Source organism: Heteronotia binoei, chromosome 21, assembly GCF_032191835.1.
Source record: "Heteronotia binoei isolate CCM8104 ecotype False Entrance Well chromosome 21, APGP_CSIRO_Hbin_v1, whole genome shotgun sequence".
Lineage (NCBI taxonomy): Eukaryota > Metazoa > Chordata > Lepidosauria > Squamata > Gekkonidae > Heteronotia > Heteronotia binoei.
In genome coordinates this window covers 9,538,870-9,559,641 of record NC_083243.1, presented here as the reverse complement: position 1 = coordinate 9,559,641, position 20,772 = coordinate 9,538,870, and the positions used below count along the sequence as shown (strand labels likewise).

Sequence of the window (20,772 nt, the reverse complement as noted above, 5' to 3'; positions counted from 1 at the left end):
AGTCATTCCTAGCCCACAAGCAACCCACCTAGTCTATGAATGGATTAATGGATCCACTATTAATCCTGATTGCCCAGTGATTTCCTAAACAACTGTCTTCACCCCGGAGAGTTGAGAAAGAGGAAGGATTCCTCCTGATACCACCAAGCCCTTTTTGTCTACACCGGAATACCTAGGTGCATATCTGATTCTCTATTGTCCCTTTCCCAGTTAATCCCATCTCCTCCCAATCACCCAGTCATTCCCACATTGATACCAACGGAGCCGCCCCAGGCCCTGTCGCAACCTGGAAGTTTCCAGGAGGCCCAGGATGAAGGTGATGTTCATTGGTTGAAGCACACACCCAATCAGGTGTCACCATTGACCCACCATTGGTCCAGCCGATGTCCAGCCTTCCTGGTCATCAGCAGGACCTCCCATTACACTCCCAGTCACCTCCCATCCCCTCAGGACTAAGGTGACTCTATATAATCTGTGGACTAGCTACCCACAGGTGTGCCTTCTACTCAGTAAACCCCTATTACCGCTGGGTAGTAACACCCCCGATTCCTGATCAGTTTCGGGACCTTTCCCCCATTTCCTCACTCGTCGCCATCGGAGCCTTCCATTGGAGTCTGCGAGAGGTAGTATTGCCCTGTATGTCCATTCCTTTATGTTCCCCTATCGATCTCTCTATTTTTCCTAGACCTGTATGAATGTGCGATTGATTTTGTACCTTGTGTGAACGAACTATTGTTTCAAATAAACCACAATTGATTTTATTAAATTAGAGTTTCTTTATTGAGCATTAACTCTCTGACCGGTTGAGCCTCGTAGACACAGATAACAAAGATTCCGTTTAGGGGCTAGCTGTCTCTCACTCTAATTCCCCAACGTTATTTTGAGAGCAGTTTCCCTAACAATAAGCTGTAATTGCCAAGAGCTTTACGGAAAAGGAAAGGTCCCCTGTGCAAGCGCCAGTCATTTTCGACTCTGGGGTGACGCTGCTTTCACAACGTTTTCACGGCAGACCTTTTGACAGGGTGGTTTTAGCAGCCCCGTGGCTCAAAGTGGTCAAGCAGCAGTTCTGCGGTACTGTGATCTGAACTCTCTGTTCACGACCTGAGTTCGATTCCGGCGGAAGCTGGATTCAGGTGCCGGCCCAAGGTTGACTCAGCCTTCCATCCTTCTGAGGTTGGTCAAATGAGACTCCAGCTTGCTGGGGGGAAAGTGTAAAAGACTGGGGAAGGCAATGGCAAACCACCCCGTCAAAAGTCTGCTGTGAAAACATTGTGAAAGCATCCTTCATTGGATCGTAAAACTCAAGACCTGAGTTCGATCCCAGTAGAAGCTGGGTTTTCAGGTAGCCGGCTCGAGGTTGAATCAGCATTCCATCCTTCCGAGGTCGGTCAAATGAGTACCCAGCTTGCTTGGGGAGAGAGTGTTAAAAGACTGGGGAAGGCAATGGCAAAACCACCCCGTAAAAAGTCTGCCGTGAAAACGATACGAAAGCATCGTCACCCCAGAGTCGGAAACGACTGGTGCTTGCACAGGGGACCCTTCCTTTCCTTGCCAATGCCTTCCCCGCTCAGTACATTTTCCCCCCCAGCAAGCTGGGGACTTCTTTTACTGACCTCGGAAGGATGGAAGGCTGAGTCAACCTCGAGCCGGCTACCTGAACCAGCTTCCACTGGAATCGAACTCAGGTCATGAGTTTTACGACCCAATAGCTTAGTCAAGGGCTTTCCTAAGTGCTCCCTCCCCACCAGCAGGGAACGGGAGGGGTGGGATTGCCAGACCAGGTTGGGAAACTCCTGCAGACTTGGGGGTGGAGCCTGGAGGGGTGGAGCCTGGAGAGGGGGTGGAGCCTGGAGAAGACAGGGACCTCAGTGGAGCACAATGCCACAGAGTTTACCCTCCAAAGCAGCCATTTGCTCCAAGGGAACTGACCTCTAAAGTCTGAAGATGAGCTGGAATTCTGGAAGATCCTCAGACCCCCCCCCCCCCGGAGGTTGGCATCCCCAGGCTTTTCCCTTCTGCCAGCTTCTAGAGCAGGGATGTCAAACATGCAGCCTGGGGGCCGAATCAGGGCAGACTTTAGGAGAGCCAGTTTGGTGTGGTGGTGAAGTGCGCAGACTCTTATCTAGGAGAACCGGGTTCGATTCCCCACTCCTCCACTTGCACCTGCTGGAATGGCCTTGGGTCAGCCATAGCTCTGGCAGAGGTTGTCCTTGAAAGGGCAGCTGTTGTGAGAGCCCTCTCCAGCCCCACCCACCTCACAGGGTATCTGTTGTGGGAGAGGAAGGGAAAGGAGATTGTAGGCCGCTCTGAGACTCTGTCCTTGAAAGGGCAGCTGCTGTCAGAGCCCTCTCAGCCCCACCCACCTCACAGGGTGTCTGTTGTGGGGGAAGAAGGGAAAGGAGATTGTAGGCCGCTCTGAGACTCTTCGGAGTGGAAGGCGGGATACAAGTCCAATATCTTCTTCTATCAGGCCCCCGAGCAACTGGCTGTCATCTGCTTCCTTCTTCCTCTCTCTAGCTTCCTTCTGCATCACAGCTTGCTTTGCCAGGCTTGCTCAATCGCAAAGGAGTCACAGAGCAAAGCCTCTGTTTTCTCTATTAGCTGAGGCTCCTCCCTTGGGGGGGAGGGGGAGCTTGCTTTGCCAGGTTCTCTCAATCGCACAGCAGAGCTTCTCAGCCAAGTTTCACTTCCTTCTATTGGCTGAGGCTCCTCCCCCTCCTGGTCCCCTGGAGAAGGAAGGAAAGAGCCAGCGCTTCCTTTACTCATTTCCCTGGATCCCACAGGAGAAATACCAAGAAAGCACCTTTAGGACCAACAAGTGCTAATGTTTTAAGCATGTTTTTAAAAAACATGCTTAAAACCCCACCTGTAATTGTGTTGGCTTGTGTGCTTACTAAAGTTTATATCTCTGCTAACTAATCTTATATAGGAACGCACATAGCCTGGCCCGACAAAGTCTCATTTATGACAGATTCGGCCCTCATAGCAATTGAGTTCAACACCCCTGGAGCAATGGAAGAGGTATGGGAGGGCAGGAGAAGATGGGACAGGAAGGGCTGTGGCACCCCTTCTCTGCCCCAGACAGGCCCGCTTTCCTCTCTAGCACCAGCAATGCAAAAGAGAATCCGAGGCGAAGGCCATACCTTCTGTGTTTTTCAATTGCAGCGAGACAGGGGAACTCTGGAGGTCTTTAGGCAGGAACCTTCTCCTGGCAGTGCTGATTCTTCACCGCTTAGCTGCAACCGTCCTGCAGCCCCCCAGCTCAGAGACGGCGTCAGCTACGGGCAGTGACGAAAGCTCCGTTTTCGCCGACGAGGAGCCTCTCAAGGTACGTTGAGCCGTGAAAACATCTCAAGAACTTTCCCACTTTGCGTGGGCAGGTCATCTGAGGCAGGGCTTGGTTCAAAGGAGAAAGTGGATCTGTCCTGTTCTGTTTTGGAGTCAACTAACACAACTAACAGTATATACACACACATATATTGGCCACTGTGTGACACAGAGTGTTGGATTGGATGGGCCATTGGCCTGATACAACACGGCTTCTCTTTTGTTCTTATGTGACACAGAGTGTTGGACTGGATGGGCCATTGGCCTGACCCAACATGGCTTCTCTTATGTTCTTATGTGACACAGAGTGTTGGACTGGATGGGCCATTGGCCTGATCCAACAGGGCTTCTCTTATGTTCTTATGTGACACAGAGTGTTGGATTGGAGCGGCCATTGGCCTGATCCAACAGGGCTTCTCTTATGTTCTTATGTGACACAGAGTGTTGGTCTGGATGGGCCATTGGCCTGGTCCAACATGGCTTCTCCTATGTTCTAATGAGACACAGAGTGTTGGACTGGAGGGGCCATTGGCCTGGTCCAACATGGCTTCTCTTATGTGACACAGAGTGTTGGTCTGGATGGGCCACTGGCCTGATCCAACATGGCTTCTCTTATGTTCTTATGTGACACAGAGTGTTGGACTGGATGGGCCATTGGCCTGATCCAACACGGCTTCTCTTATGTTCTTAAGTGTGACACAGAGTGTTGGACTGGATGGGCCATTGGCCTGATCCAACAGGGCTTCTCCTATGTTCTAATGAGACACAGAGTGTTGGACTGGAGGGGCCATTGGCCTGGTCCAACATGGCTTCTCTTATGTGACACAGAGTGTTGGTCTGGATGGGCCACTGGCCTGATCCAACATGGCTTCTCTTATGTTCTTACGAGACACAGAGCGTTGAACTGGATGGGCCATTGGCCTGGTCCAACATGGCTTCTCTTATGTGACACAGAGTGTTGGACTGGATGGGCCATTGGCCTGATCCAACATGGCTTCTCTCATGTTCTTATGTGACACAGAGTGTTGGACTGGATGGGCCATTGGCCTGATCCAACATGGCTTCTCTTCTGTTCTTATGTGACACAGAGTGTTGGACTGGATGAGCCATTGGCCTGATCCAGCGTGGCTTCTCTTATGTTCTTAACTGCATTTAGTACAATATCTTGGAAGAGTCTTCCTTAACCTCTTACAGACTGAGCTGTATCCAGAAAAACATGAAGTATCTGCCTAGGAATGGGCATGAACTGAACACAATGCAAAATTCATCTCAAATTTTGCCCTGTTTACGGTTCATGAACCGACATTTCTGACAAGTCTACTGTCACAAACTTCCGTGAACTCTTAGAGCAATCTGTGATGGCTTGTGGGTAGAGCAGAAAGCAGCCAAATCTACCTTGCTCAATTGCTGTGAAAGTAAAATGGAAGTGCAGGGAAGAAGAAGACTGCAGATTTATACCCTGCTCTTCTCTCTGAATTAGACACTCAGTGGCTTACAATCTCCTATATCTTCTCCCCCCACAACAGACACCCTGTGAGGTGGATTTAGGTAGGTGGGGTTGAGAGGGCTCTCACAGCAGCTGCTCTTTCAAGGACAACTCCTACGAGAGCTATGGCTGACCCAAGGCCATTCCAGCAGCTGCAAGCGGAGGAGTGGGGAATCAAACCTGGTTCTCCCAGATAAGAGAGCTATGGCTGACCCAAGGCCATTCCAGCAGCTGCAAGTGGAGGAGTGGGGAATCAAACCTGGTTCTCCCAGATAAGAGAGCTATGGCTGACCCAAGGCCATTCCAGCAGCTGCAAGCGGAGGAGTGGGGAATCAAACCTGGTTCTCCCAGATAAGAGTCCACACACTTAACCACTACACCAAACTGGCTCTCAATGCATGGTGTCCTGAATTCCTTCAATGAGGGGAGGAAAGAAATGCATATTTTTTTTGAGATGAAGAACTAGGTCATGCCTCAAACAAGGGCTCCATTTCCCTGTGAGACTGACAATAAGAACATCAAAAGATCCCTGCTGGAGTAGACCAGTGGTCCATCTAGTCCAGCCTCCTGTCTCACACAGGGGTCAACCAGCTCCTTTGGAGGGCCAACAACAGGGCATAGAGGCCGAGGCCTTCATTAGAACATCAGAAGAGCCCTGCCGGATCAGACCAGTGAGGGTCCATCTAGTCCAGCCTCCCACCCATGGCCATCCAGTTCCTCTTGTTAATCACCCTTTGGGTGAAGAAGTACTTCCTTTTATCTGTTTTAACCTGACTGCTCAGCGATTTCATCGAATGCCCACGAGTTCTTGTATTGTGAGAAAGGGAGAAAAGTACTTCTTTCTCTACTTTCTCAATCCCATGCATAATCGTGTCAACCTCTATCATGTCACCCCTCAGTCGACGTTTCTCCAAGCTAAAGAGCCCCAAGCGTTTCAACCTTTCTTCATAGGGAAAGTGTTCCAGCCCTTTATTCATTCTAGTTGCCCTTTTCTACACAAACCACGGTTCATGAACCCAGGTGAGTTTAGCTCCAAATTAAGGTTGTGGGCAGGTTTGTGCCCATCATTCCTCTGAAAGGCCAACAAGAGGGCAAGGGAGGTCATGGCCTTTCCCCACCGTTGCCCCCTAGAACTGGGTTTCAGAAGTCTTCTGCCGCTGAACGCGGAGGTTCTCCCATCGTTCTTTGATTTCTAGCATTGCCCCAGATCTCCAGGGGTGTCCCAAGCCACCGTTGGCAACCCTAGCAGAGGAGCTTGGTGCCAACGTGAAGCTTCCTCAAATGGTTCCTTTGCTCAAGTTCTCAGCTCTGGGTTGAGGAATTCCTAGAGCTTTGGGTGCAGTGCCTAGGCCGGGAGGACTTTGAGAAGGGAGTCCAGCAGAGATGGGAAGCCCTAGGGCAGGGGTGTCGAACTCAATTTTGTTATGGGGGCCAGAAGATCTGACATAAATGAGACCTTGTCGGGCCGGGCCACGTGTGTCATAAAATGTAATGCCAAGTAGCAGAGATATAAACTTTATAAGGGACACAAACACAAAGTTTTTAAAAAAAAAAAAAACCCTTAAAAATATGCTTAAAACATTAGCACTCGTTGGTCTTAAAGGTGCTTTCTTTGTATTTCTCCCGTGGGATCCAGGGAACTGGGCAAAGGAAGCTCTGGCTCTTCCCTTCCTTCCCCAGGGGACCAGGAGGGGGAGGAGCCTCAGCCAATAGCAGGAAGAGAGGCTTGGCTCAGTAGCTGTGCTATGCGATTCAGAGGGCCTGGCAAGGCAAGCTCTCCCTCCTCCTTCCCCCTTCCTTCCCAAGGGAGGATCCTCAGCCAATGGAGAAAATAGAGGCTTGGCTCAGTAGCTGTGCTATGCGATTGAGAGGTCCTGGCAAGGCAAGCTCTCCCTCCCTCCTCCCTCCTTCTCAAGGGAGGAGCCTCAGTCAATGGAGAAAATAGAGGCTTGGCTCAGTCGCTCTGTTATGTGATTGAGAGGGCCTGGCAAGGCAAGCTCTCCATTGGAAATGGAAATTACAGGCCAGTCAGTCTGACTTCAATACCGGGGAAGTTGGTAGAAACCATTATCAAGGACAGAATGAGTAGGCACATTGATGAACATGGGTTATTGAGGAAGACTCAGCATGGGTTCTGCAAGGGAAGAACTTGCCTCACTAACCTGTTACATTTCTTTGAGAGGGTGAACAAACATGTGGACAAAGGAGACCCGATAGATGTTGTTTACCTTGACTTCCAGAAAGCTTTTGATAAAGTTCCTCATCAAAGGCTCCTTAGAAAGCTTGAGAGTCATGGAGTAAAAGGACAGGTCCTCTTGTGGATCAAAAACTGGATGAGTAATAGGAAGCAGAGAGTGAGTATAAATGGGCAGTCTTCGCAGTGGAGGACGGTAAGCAGTGGGGTGCCGCAGGGCTCAGTACTGGGTCCCATGCTCTTTAACTTGTTCATAAATGATTTAGAGTTGGGAGTGAGCAGTGAAGTGGCCAAGTTTGCGGATGACACTAAATTGTTCAGGGTGGTGAGAACCAGAGAGGATTGTTAGGAACTCCAAAGGGATCTGTTGAGGCTGGGTGAGTGGGCGTCAACGTGGCAGATGCGGTTCATTGTGGCCAAGTACAAAGTAATGCACATTGGGGCCAAGAATCCCAGCTACAAATACAAGTTGATGGGATGTGAACTGGCAGAGACTGACCAAGAGAGAGATCTTGGGGTCGTGGTAGATAACTCACTGAAAATGTCAAGACAGTGTGCGTTTGCAATAAAAAAGGCCAACACCATGCTGGGAATTATTAGGAAGGGAATTGAAAACAAATCAGCCAGTATCATAATGCCCCTGTATAAATCGATGGTGCGGTCTCATTTGGAGTACTGTGTGCAGTTCTGGTCGCCGCACCTCAAAAAGGATATTATAGCATTGGAGAAAGTCCAGAGAAGGGCAACTAGAATGATTAAAGGGCTGGAGCACTTTCCCTAGGAAGAAAGGTTGAAACGCTTGGGACTCTTTAGCTTGGAGAAACGTTGACTGCGGGGTGACATGATAGAGGTTTACAAGATAATGCATGGGATGGAGAAAGTCGAGAAAGAAGTACTTTTCTCCCTTTCTCACAATACAAGAACTCGTGGGCATTCGATGAAATTGCTGAGCAGACAGGTTAAAACGGATAAAAGGAAGTACTTCTTCACCCAAAGGGTGATTAACATGTGGAATTCACTGCCACAGGAGGTGGTGGCAGCCACAAGTATAGCCACCTTCAAGAGGGGTTTATATAAAAATATGGAGCACAGGTCCATCAGTGGCTATTAGCCACAGTGTTTGTGTATATATAAAAAATTTTGCCACTGTGTGACACAGGGTATTGGACTGGATGTGCCGTTGGCCTGATCCAACATGGCTTCTCTTATGTTCTTATGTTCTATGTTCTATCCCTCCCCCTTCCTTCTCAAGGGAGGAGCCTCAGCCAATGGAGAAAATAGAGGCTTGGCTCAGTAGCTCTGCTATGCGATTGAGAGGGCCTGGCAAGGCAAGCTCTCCCTCCCTCCTCCTTCCTTCTCAAGGGAGGAGCCTCAGCCAATGGAGAAAATAGAGGCTTTGCTCTGTAGCTCCTGTGCGATTGAGCAAGCCCAGCAAAGCAAGCTGTGATGCAGAAGGAAGCAAGAGAGAGGGAGAAGGAAGCAGACGACAGCCAATTGCTCGGGGGCCTGATAGTAGCCCACGAGCTGCATGTTTGACCCCCCCCTGCCCTAGAGCCTTCCTTCTGAAGCTGCTGCTTCCTGCAGAAGAACTGACTGCTACGCTCTGGTGAGCAACTGTGATTCCAGGAAAACTCCAGCTCCCACCCAGAGGATGGCAACCCTAAGCTCTCCTCTCTCTCCACAGGCCACCTGTGCCATCTACGAAGTCCTGTCCATGCTACCCACTGGGGAGACCATAGAGGAACTGTTCCCGGGACTGTTCTGTGCTCTCCTGCAACAGGTCAGCAGAACGGTGGGCCAGAAGATGCCTTTCTATGAAGGACGCCGGAGGCTGTTCCGGAGAGAACAGCACCTGAGTGAAGGCAACCCATGCAGGTAAAACTGGGGGGCGAGCAAGAGAGAACAACCAAAAGGAAAGTGGTGTCAGTTCTTTTTTGCCATTGGCTAAACTCTTCTAGCCTGTGAGGCTGCCCAATGCCTGTGAACACCACCACCCCTCACTGGGGTGCCAGGCCTCCTGCTTAGGTTCTGCTGGCCTTCTGTTGCACCCCTGGTTGCCCTTTGCCACTCCGAGCACTGGCAAGATCATTTTTCTTGCAACACAGCAGCATCTGCACTGCTGCGGCACTGCTACAAGAGCCGGTTTGGTGTAGTGGTGAAGTGCGCGGACTCTTATCTGGGAGAACCGGGTTTGATTCCCCACTCCTTCACTTGCACCTGCTGGCATGGCCTTGGGTCAGCCATAGCTCTGGCAGAGGTTGTCCTTGAAAGGGCAGCTGCTGTGAGAGCCCTCTCCAGCCCCACCCACCTCACAGGGTGTCTGTTGTGGGGGAGGAAGGGAAAGAAGATTGTAGGCTGCTCTGACAGTCTGTCCTTGAAAGGGCAGCTTCTGGGAGAGCCCTCTCAGCCCCACCCACCTCACAGGGTGTCTGTTGTGGGGCAGATGATAAAGGAGATTGTGAACTGCTCTGAGACTCTGTCCTTGAAAGGGCAGCTTCTGGGAGAGCCCTCTCAACCCCACCCACCTCACAGGGTGTCTGTTGTGGGGGAGGAAGGTAAAGGAGATTGTGAGCTGCTCTGAGACTCTGATTCAGAGAGAAGGACGGGGTATAAATCTGTGGTCATCATCTTTTTCTTATCCTTCCTCTTCTCCTTCTTCCAGGGAAAAACTGTAAGAAAAAGAGTTGGTTTTATACCCTACCTTTCACTACCCAAAGGAGTCTTAAAGTGGCTTAAAATCGCCTTTCCCTTCCTTTCCTTACAACAGACACCCCATGATGAAGGTGGGGCTGAGAGAGCTCTGAGAGGACTGTGACTGACCCAAGGTTACCCAGCTAGCTGCCTGTGGAGGAGCAGTAGGGACGCAAACCCGGCTCTCCAGACTCAAGCCTGCGCCTCTTCAGCGCTACCCCAAACTAGCTCTCAAGTGAAGTAGGGTAACTCTGGGAATGACAGGAAACTCTATGGTGTAGTGTTAGAGCGTAGTAGTTAGAGTTCTGGAACAGGATCGGAGAGACCCAAGTTTGAATCCCCACTCTGCCATGGAAACTGGTGGGGTGACCTTGGGCCAGTCACACACTCTTAGCCTAACCAACCTTACAGGTAGGAAGGTTTAGGGGAGGGACGGTGGCTCAGTGGCAGAGCGTCTGCTTGGTAAGCAGAAGGTCCCATGTTCAATCCCCAGCATCTCCAACTAAAAAGGGTCCAGGCAAATAGGCGCGTGAAAAACCTCAGCTTGAGACCCTGGAGAGCTGCTGCCTGTCAAAGTAGACAATACTGATTTAGAAGGACCCAGGATCTGATTCAGCAGAAAGTGGCTTCATATGTTCATATTTTCTTTGTAGCAGGCCCTGTAAGAAAAGCCCCGTAAGCTCTTGGAGGATTGGCTACATCAGGGGTATGTGGCCTAATATACAGACGAGTTCCTCCTACAAAAAAGCCAGTTAGCCTGATTAGAGTAGAGGGGAAATGCTGTGTGTGTGTGTGTGGGGGGGGGGGTAACACATCTGTAAATGAGATTAAATTTCTATCGAGAGGCAGTTTGGGGTAGTGGGCAGGACTTTTTTGTAGCAGGAATTCCTTTGCATATTAGGCCACACCCCCTGATGTAGCCAATCCTCCAAGAGCTCACAGTACGCCCTGTATGAAGAGCCCTGTAAGCTCTTGGAGGATTGGCTACATCAGGGGTGTGTGGCCTAATACACAAAGGAATTCCTGTTACACAAGAAGCCCTGCAAGTAGGTGGTTTCACTCTTCCAAGCCACGCGCCGATTCTGCTGTCAAGGTTTCCGTGTCTTTTGTCTGTTTACGATTCTGATACTGCCGTGTGTCTCCTCGTTCATCACAGACTTTCCGTCGCCAGCCTGAAGACCCTGCTGTTGAAGCTGACCTCTGAGCCGTCGCTAGCGGAAACCGGGGGAGTGAATATGTGGGTTTTACTGAGGGACCCTGGCACCCACCAGGAGGGGGTGTGTCTGCTGACCAGGTAAGGAAGTTGCGTGTCAGGGAAACCCTTCCCTGGACAGTCTCTTCCTGTTGCATTCTGGCCCTTTTCAGATATTCTAAAAGGAGGAAGCAATAATGAATACCTACTAAGGGGCGATGAGATCATAGGAGCAAGCTCCACCCCTGCTCTAAGCACATTTCTGAGAACACATGCATAAAGTCTATATGTACGCAACTGGGCACATCTCTCTACCAGAGTGGGAAGATTTTTCAGCCTGAGAGCCGCAGCTGGGTTTCCTCTCACTTTCGAGGACTCGGAGCAATTCACCAGCTCTTTCCGTTTCGAACACCAGCCATGCTTTCACATCACCTCTCACCTGGTCCTTTTAACTAGAGATTCCAGAAAGATACTCTGGACAGCAATGGAGTGGGCAAGGAGACAATGCAAAGGTGCATACATCTGTCCCTCTGCTATACATGCCCTGACTGTTGTTATTCTAGGGTAGGCTGTTTACTGGTAAAATTACAACTGAACCTGGGATTGAACCTAGGACTTTCTGCGTGCCAAGCAGAGGCTCTTCTACTGAGCTACGGCCCCTCCCATTAAAAGATCTTTGCTCCTAGCACTCTGTCCCCATCACTATTTACAGGCTCCACCTCGTTGACTATGTCTCCTGCTTAGATTGATTAGCTGCCATGGGGGTGGCTTACCACACCTGTATACTCTGGGGATCTAGCCATCTGTCAACCACCTCCCTTCCCTGGAGTCCTTTCAGTATTGTCTTCAGGTGGGCTTCAATGTGCTTACTGAGAACAAACGTCCAACATTGAAAGTAATTAAAAATTATTCAGAAAAAAATGTCTACACGGATACTCTGGACAGCAACGGAGTGGGCAAGGAGACAATGCAAAGGTGCATACATCTTTCCCTCTGCTATACATGCCCTGACTGTTGTTATTCTAGGGTAGGCTGTTTACAGGTAAAATTACAACTTTTTATCAGTTATCCATTAGCACGTGTCTTTGTCCGCTCTGCCTCCCCTTCGTTAGCTGCACTTGGTAATGGTTCACATCAAGCAAAGAGCCAGTTTGGTGTAGTGGTTAAGTGTGCGGACTCTTATCTGGGAGAACCGGGTTTGATTCCCCACTCCTGCACTTGCACCTGCTGGAATGGCCATGGGTCAGCCATAGCTCTGGCAGAGGTTGTCCTTGAAAGGGCAGCTGCTGTGAGAGCCCTCTCTAGCCCCGCCCACCTCACAGGGTGTCTGTTGTGGGGGAGGAAGGGAAAGGAGATTGTAGGCCGCTCTGAGACTCTGTCCTTGAAAGGGCAGCTGCTGTGAGAGCCCTCTCTAGCCCCGCCCACCTCACAGGGTGTCTGTTGTGGGGGAGGAAGGGAAAGGAGATTGTAGGCCGCTCTGAGACTCTGTCCTTGAAAGGGCAGCTGCTGGGAGAGCCCTCTCTAGCCCCGCCCACCTCACAGGGTGTCTGTTGTGGGGGAGGAAGGGAAAGGAGATTGTAGGCCGCTCTGAGACTCTGTCCTTGAAAGGGCAGCTGCTGGGAGAGCCCTCTCCAGCCCCACCCACCTCACAGGGTATCTGTTGAGGGGGAGGAAGATAAAGAAAATTGGGAGCCGCTCTGAGACTCGGAAGGGCGGGATATAAATCCAATATCATCATCATCATCAACTCCCCTGTGACAGGCAGAAAGCCAAGCCCCCTGAGATTAGCCTGCCCACATCCAGAAAGCCAGAAGGGACGAAGGGCACTTGGAAACATCTCACTATAAGTATCGTGGTCTCAGCAACAGGACCCCGATAGTAAGAACATAAGAGGATCCCTGCTGGATCATACCAATAGTTCATCTAGTCCAGCATCCTGTCTCCCACAGTGGCTAAACCGCTGGAGGGCCAGCAACAGCACAGAGAGCTTTCCTTGATTTTCCCTCCTTGCTGTGGGATTCAGAGGCATAATTCTTTCAAATGTAGAGTTTTGTGCAGTGGTGAAGTGCACAAAACTTTGTCTTTGTCCGCTCTGCCTCCCCTTCGCTAGCTCCACTTATTAATGGTTCACATCAAGCAAAGAGCCAGTTTGGTGTAGTGGTTAAGTGTGCAGACTCTTATCTGGGAGAGCCGGATTTGAGTCCCCCCTCCTCCACTTGCAACTGCTGGAATGGCCTCGGGTCAGCCATAGCTCTGGCACAGCTGTCTTTGAAAGAGCAGCTTCTGTCAGAGCTCTCTCAGCTCCACCTACCTCACAGGGTGTCTGCTGTGGTGAGGGGGGGGAGGGAAAGGAGATTGTGACTGCTCTGAGACTCTGATTCGGAGCGGAGGGTGAGATATAAACCCATTGTCTTCTTCTTCAAGATGGAGCCCTGGTGTGAAGGATTGTTACGGCAAGTTATCCCCACCTAGAATCAGCCAAAATGAACCTCATTTTTCCCCATGTTCAGGGGATTTATCTCCTCTTCTCTTCCCCCCCATCCCCGTGGGACAGTCCTTCTCTTCCTAGCCTTCCCAAGCATGCGGCATTAGGTATTACATTGCCGTGGGGGTGTAAGATGGTCCCTTGATTGCTCTCTGCCAGCTAGAAGCTTTTACATAACTAAACCTCTCTCCTGTTTCTTTCCCATATACTGACAGAGAAACGTCTTGGAACAAATGTGTTTATGGGGTGTTTTTTTTGCAGCCCTAAACATATCTTCTAGGCCAATGTAGCTGAAAGTAAAGGGCGTTTCTACACAAATGCATCTACTGGGATATTTGAAAAAAACTCTTCTTAGTCTGTGTGAAAGTGGTCGAGCAAGTTTAGCTCTGTCTCTCTACAGAAGGGGTGGCCAAACTGTGGCTCAGGAGTAGGGTTGCCAATCCCCAGGTGGGGGCAGGGGATCCCCCGGTTTGGAGACCCTCCCCCCGCTTCAGGGTCGTCAGAAAGCGGGGGGAGGGGAGGGAAATGTCTGCTGGGAACTCTGTTATTCCCTATGGAGATTTATTCCCATAGAAAATCATGGAGAATTGAGCCGCGGGTATCTGGGGCTCTGAGGGGGCTTTTTTGGGGGTAGAGGCACCAAATTTTCGGTATAGCATCTAGTACCTCTCCTCAAAATACCCTCCAAGTTTCAAAAAGATTGGACCAGGGGGTCCAATTCTATGAGCCCCAAAAGAAAGTGCCTCTATCCATTATTTCCTATGGAAGGAAGGCATTGAAAAGGTGTGCTGTCCCTTTAAATGTGATGGCCGGAACTCTCTTTGGAGTTCAGTTATGCTTGTCACACCCTTGATCTTGGCTCCACCCCTAATGTCTCCTGGCTCCACCCCCAAAGTTTCCTGGCTCCACCCCCAGAGTCCCCCTTTCCCCCCCCCAATATTTTTATAGTTTATTAAATTAATATATTGTGTACAAGCCCGTTACCATACAAAAGAAAAAAGTGTTATTAAAACAGAAGTCGAAGGTGGTGTTTTCACTGATTATATATACATTCAAATTCCATTATCTCTGTTCACCATTTAATGCATTCACCTACACTATTGCATTACAAATTAAACCCATTTATCCTTTTCACTTACACTCAAGGAAAACTCATTAAAGATATTTTATCAATGACGCTCGACGCCTTACATAATACCTTACTTCCATACACCTTTAGCCGTCTGTATGACCTGCCCCACTAATCTAACTATTTGCAGATATTTCTTGAATTGGACTTGGAAACCCAACTCAAAAGCCACGTGCGGCTCTTTCACACATATTGTGTGGTTCTCAAAGCCCCCCCCCCACCCTCCCCAGTCAACTTGAAGAAGGCCTTTCTCTCATGAAAACACTTCGCCAAGCCAAGCCCATCCGGCAGCTTTGAGAAGGCGTGTAAAGTTAAAGTTGCTGTCTTTCCATCTCTCCCTCCCTTCCTCCTCCCTCCCCTCCATCTCTTAACCTTCCTTCCTTCCATACTTCCTTCCTCCCTGTGCAGGGCTTTTTTTAAAAGCAGGAACACACAGGAATGCAGTTCCGGCTGCCTGGGCATCAGGAGCTGTAGCCTAATATGCAAATGAGTTCATGATGGGCTGCGCGAACTGCACTGGCTGCCAGTTATATACCGGATTCGTTACAAAGTGCTGGTTATTACCTCTAAAGCCCTATATGGCCGAGGACCTGCCTACCTGAGGGACCGTCTCTCCCCATACGAACCCCAAAGAGCGCTGAGGTCAGCAGGGAAGAACCTGCTAACTATCCCCGGGCCGAGAGAAGTAAAGCTGCAGAGCACCTGTGATTGGGCTTTCTCTGTTATGGCTCCACACCTATGGAACCAGCTTCCGGAGGATCTGCGGGCCGTGCGGGAATTTGAACAGTTCTGCGGGGCTTGCAAGACCACCCTTTTCCGAATGGCCTTCACCGACTAAGGGGGAAACGGCTAATGAAATTCACCATTTGTATAATAGCACCAGCATATTAATTTTATTGATGTTAGAGTTTTAGTAGAATTTTAATTAAAGGGTTAATTAGTTTTGTTTAAATATTTTGTAAAACTAATGTATTGATCTGTGTTGTTCGCCGCCCTGAGCCTGCTTCGGCGGGGAGGGCGGGATATAAATAAAATTGATATGATATGATATTTTTCTACAAAAAAAAAAAAAGCCCTGGTCTTGTGGCTCTCAAACATCTGATCATTCTTCTGTGCGGCTCTTACATTAAGCAAGTTTGGCCACAACATCAGTGAACAACATTGTTAGGGACTTAGCGTTGTTATTGCTACATGCTCCCTAACCTTCTTCCATGACTCTGCCACCATAATTTCTTTTCTGTTTCAGTCATTTGGTTCAGAGAGGCCTTCTTGACAAGGAGATCATTGAACATGTCCTGTCTTGGATGGATTCAGAGTCCAAAAAACTGCGTCTAACCAGCACTGCCTTCTTTGTGGAGGTAAGAGGAGGAGCTGTGGGGGCTGAACATAAGAGAACACAAGAGAAGCCCTTTTGCATCAGGCCAGTGGCCCATCAAGTCCAACACTCTGTGCCACATAAGAACATAAGAGAAGCCATGTTGGATCAGGCCAGTGGCCCCTCCAGTCCAACATTCTGTGTCACATAAGAACATAAGAGAAGCCCTGTTGGATCAGGCCAGTGGCCCATCCAGTCCAACACTCTGTGTCACATAAGAACACAAGAGAAGCCATGTTGGATCAGGCCAATGGCCCATCCAGTCCAACACTCTGTGTCACATAAGAACATAAGAGAAGCCATGTTGGATCAGGCCAATGGCCCATCCAGTCCAACACTTTGTGGCACATAAGAACATAAGAGAAGCCATGCTGGATCAGGCCAGTGGCCCATCCAGTCCAACACTCTGTGTCACATAAGAACACAAGAGAAGCCATGTTGGATCAGGCCAGTGGCCCATCCAGTCAAACACTCTGTGTCACATAAGAACACAAGAGAAGCCATGTTGGATCAGGCCAGTGGCCCATCCAGTCCAACACTCTGTGTCACATAAGAACATAAGAGAAGCCATGTTGGATCAGGCCAGTGGCCCATCCAGTCAAACACTCTGTGTCACATAAGAACACAAGAGAAGCCATGTTGGATCAGGCCAGTGGCCCATCCAGTCCAACACTCTGTGTCACATAAGAACATAAGAGAAGCCATGTTGGATCAGGCCAATGGCCCATCCAGTCCAACACTCGGTGGCACACAGTGGCCAAAACCCAGGTGCCTTCAGGAGGTCTAGAAGCCCTCCCATTGTGCCCCCCAAGCTCCAAGAATACAGAGCATCACTGCCCTAGATAAAGAGTTCCACCGATACAGACAGAAAGTTCCATTAAAGTGACAGCAGGCTTGCCAGTCTCCAGGTGGGGCCTGGAGAGCTCCTGGGATTGGCTGGTGCAAGGCTGGCCAAACCTAAATGAGGACCATCGTGACTCTAGCAGGCAAGTCACTTGAGGGAGCGGACTTATCTTCCAACCTTTGCAGCAATTCAGAAACCTGCACAATGCATAGTATTGCCAGCTCTGGGTTGGGAAATTCCTGGAACTTAAGAACATAAGAGAAGCCATTTTGGATCAGGCCAATGGTCCATCCAGTCCAACACTCTGTGTCACACGGTTGCCAAAAAACCCAGGTGCCATCAGGAGGCCATCAGTGTGGCTAGAAGCCCTCCCACTGTGCCCCCCCACCACCAAGTACGAAGAATACAGAGCATCACTGCCCCAGACATAAGAACATAAGAGAAGCCATGTTGGATCAGGCCAATGGCCCATCCAGTCAACACTCTGTAGTGTCACACAGTGGCCAAAAAACCCAGAAGCCATCAGGAGGTCCATCAGTGGGGGCAGGACACTAGAAACCCTCCCACTGTTGCCCCCTCAAGCACCACAAATACAGAGCATCACTGCCCCAGACAAAGAGTTCCAACAATACACTGTGGCTAATAGCCACCGAAGGACCTCTGCTCCAGATGCTTATCCATTCCCCTTTTCAATGGGCAACCGTGGACCACTGCTGGGATCCTGCCACTTCTATGGCAGCTGTCTGAGAGCCCAGAAACAGACCAACGTGAAGTGGGTTTTTTGACAATGGGATAGTATTGCATCCATTTCACCGTGTGGAACTAGCCAGAGTGGCCAAAACCCAGCAATAGACATACGGAACCATATCATAACGAACGTGTGGTCATCTGGCAGGCAATCAGGCATCCCACGTTATCTGAAAGAGAACCACTGCAGACCATCTTCCCCGTCCTTCTCGGGAGGGCAGGAGACCAGCAGCCCAGCATCCGCCAGATGGCAGTCAGAGGTCTTGGCAACGTGCTCCTTGCAGCTCCAGACAAGGTCAGATCCAGGGGCCTGAAGTCTAGAGCAGGGGGGGGGCAAACTTGCGTAGCGTAGGAGCCACAGAGAATAAATGTCACATTTTTGAGAGTCACGAGACATGGATGTCAGATGTTTGAGAGCTGCAAGACAGGAAGGAAGGAAGGAAGGAAGGAAGGAAGGAAGGAAGGAAGGAAGGAAGGAAGGAAGGAAGGGGAGAGAGAGGAGGGAGGGAGAAGGAAGGAAGGAAGGGGAGGGAAGGAGAAGGAAGGGAAGGAGTGAGAAGGAAGGGGAGGGAGGGAGAAGGAAGGAAGGAAGCAAGGAAGGAACGGGAGGGAGGGAGAAGGAAGGAAGGGGAGGGAGGGAGAAGGAAGGGAAAAAAGAAAAGAAGGAAGGCAAATAGATGGGAGAGGGAGAAGGGAGGGAGAGGTGGAAAGAAAGCAACTTTAACTTTAAATGTGCTCTCCAAGTGGCTGGCTGACTTGTCTTGGAGAAATAATTTAAAGAGAGGAGTGCTTTCTCCAAGCCAGCCTATGGAGCAGTGGGGGCCTTGAGAGCCACAAAATATGCGTGAAAGACCCACATGTGGCTCCCGAGCCACAGTTTGGCCACACCTGGTTTAGAGGATCCCAACAAAGCTGTTGAGTGTCGGATAAGCTGGCGGCACCTGCATTCCAGACAGCTGACTAGGAACAAGACCAGCCCTGTAGCTAAGAGTCACAGGAAGAGGGGGCCACAGGGGGGCCGTAGGAGGGCAGCCATGGGGGTGAGAGCAAGAAGCTTATGTGACTCTGTGTCACATAAGAACATAAGAGAAGCCATATTGGATCAGGCCAATGGCCCATCCAGTCCAACACTCTGTGTCACATAAGAACATAAGAGAAGCCATGTTGGATCAGGCCAATGGCCCATCCAGTCCAACACTCTGTGTCACATAAGAACATAAGAGAAGCCGTGTTGGATCAGGCCAATGGCCCATCCAGTCCAACACTCTGTGTCACATAAGAACATAAGAGAAGCCATGTTGGATCAGGCCAATGGCCCATCCAGTCCAACACTCTGTATCACACAGTGGCCAAAAAAAAATATTATATATATACATACTGTGGCTAATAGCCACTGATGGACCTCTGCTCCATATTTTTATCCAATCCTCTCTTGAAGCTGGCTATGCTTGTAGCCACCACCACCTCCTGTGTCAATGAATTCCACATGTTAATCACCCTTTGGGTGTAGAAGTACTTCCTTTTATCCGTTTTAACCTGACTGCTCAGCAATTTCATCGAATGTCCACGAGTTCTTGTATTGTGAGAAAGGGAGAAAAGTACTTCTTTCTCTACTTTCTCCATCCCAGGCATAATCTTGTAAACCTCCATCATGTCACCCCACAAGCGACATTTCTCCAAGCTAAAGAGCCCCAAGTGTTTCAACCTTTCTTCATAGGGAAAGTGTTCCAACCCTTTAATCATTCAAGTTGCCCTTTTCTGCACTTTCTCTAATGCTATAATATCCTTTTTGAGGTGCAGCGACCAGAACTGCACACAATACTCCAAATGAGACCTCACCATCAATTTATACAGGGGCATTATGATACTGGCTGATTTGTTTTCAATTCCCTTCCTAATAATTCCCAGCATGGCATTGGCCTTCTTTATTGCAATCGCACACTGTCTTGACATTTTCAGTGAGTTATCTACCATGACCGCAAGATTTCGCTCTTGGTCAGTCTCTGCCAGTTCACACCCCATCAACTTGTATTTGTAGCTGGGATTCTTGGCCCCAATGTGCATTACTTTGCATTTGACCACATTGAACCGCATCTGCCACGTTGACGCCCACTCACCCAGCCTCAACAGATCCCTTTGGAGTGTCTCACAGATCCCTTTGGAGGTCTCAATCAGCCTGCTCCCTGGGTGGCAGTGTCTCTGCTAGAACTCAGGGCTGAGAGACCTGACGCCTCGGCATGCCTCATGTCTTCGCTCTGAAAGTTCTTTCCGGAGCCTGCTTCGAACTCTTCAGATGGGAGGAGGAGATTGATCATCAACAGCTGACACTGGTGCCTGGAGAGTGATTGATGGGCCAGCTGCTGTTTGTTCAGCTGAGGAACTGGCTAGCAACTCTTCCAGCTCCTTCTCATCAGGGCTCATGACACCTTCCCCAAGTGGCGCAACCTCTCCTTCCATCTGCAAAATGCAAATTGCCCCCTCAGAGAGCCTCAGTTTGCCTCAGGGCTGTTAGGGAATGCTGAGTCCCTTTCTGTGAGAACAGGAGCAGATGTGGTTGTCTGGCAAGGCATAGCCCAACACCCTTCCAGTGATTGCACCAGCGCCTGAAACAAAAGGGTGTCTTGGGTTACCAAGGTGGTTTGGGAGGAAGGCTCTTCGCAGTGAGAGGCCATAGTGCATCTATAAGGTCCGAGCCATTGTCTGCGAAATGGTGGCTCCAGCCGTTCTTCTGATGTGTCCTCCTTCCAGATCAAGGAAGCGAGAAGGACCGTCGTGGAGGTCCTCCTGGGGGCTTTGTATGATGCCCAGGTAGTGCGAGAGAGCCTCCGGGTGCTTGCTGTGGTTCTTCCTCACCTGAAGGAGAAGATCCTGGGCTCGTGCTTTAAAAACATCACCATGAGGACCTTAAGCTACCTGGATGATGTAAGTCGACGTGTCTAACTGTAGCTCTCCATCGTATTTCAAATACTTCAGCTCTAGAGAAAAAGGCCCAGCAACGACTATACTATTTAAGACTCTTAAGATCACAACAACTGTCAGGGAGTCTGCTGGTTGCCTTTTATCATAGTTCCATTGAGAGCATTATATCTTATTGCCTCTGCGTGTGGTTTGGGAGCTGCACGGAAGCAGAGAGAAGGGCGCTCCAAAGAGTGATGGTGAGAGCACAGAAGATTTGTGGATGCTCTCTCCCCTCATTGGTGGATCTGTATAATATGGGATGTAAAAGGAAGATACAAATGATCTTAAAGGACCCTTCACATCTGGGCCACTTGCTATTTGAGATCTTACCATCGGGCAGACGA

At 49.8% G+C, this 20,772-nt stretch overlaps 1 protein-coding gene across 1 annotated transcript in view; it reads left to right on the top strand.

The window, feature by feature from the left end:
* The window catches only part of LOC132588980 (maestro heat-like repeat-containing protein family member 2B), a 195,330-nt gene that overhangs the window by 137,500 nt on the left and 37,058 nt on the right, over positions 1-20,772 (top strand). Inside the window, 6 exon segments of the mRNA XM_060261483.1 lie at positions 3,166-3,328; positions 8,692-8,882; positions 10,855-10,992; positions 15,751-15,862; positions 17,619-17,765; positions 20,219-20,392. Coding sequence (XP_060117466.1) covers positions 3,166-3,328; positions 8,692-8,882; positions 10,855-10,992; positions 15,751-15,862; positions 17,619-17,765; positions 20,219-20,392 — 925 coding nt within the window.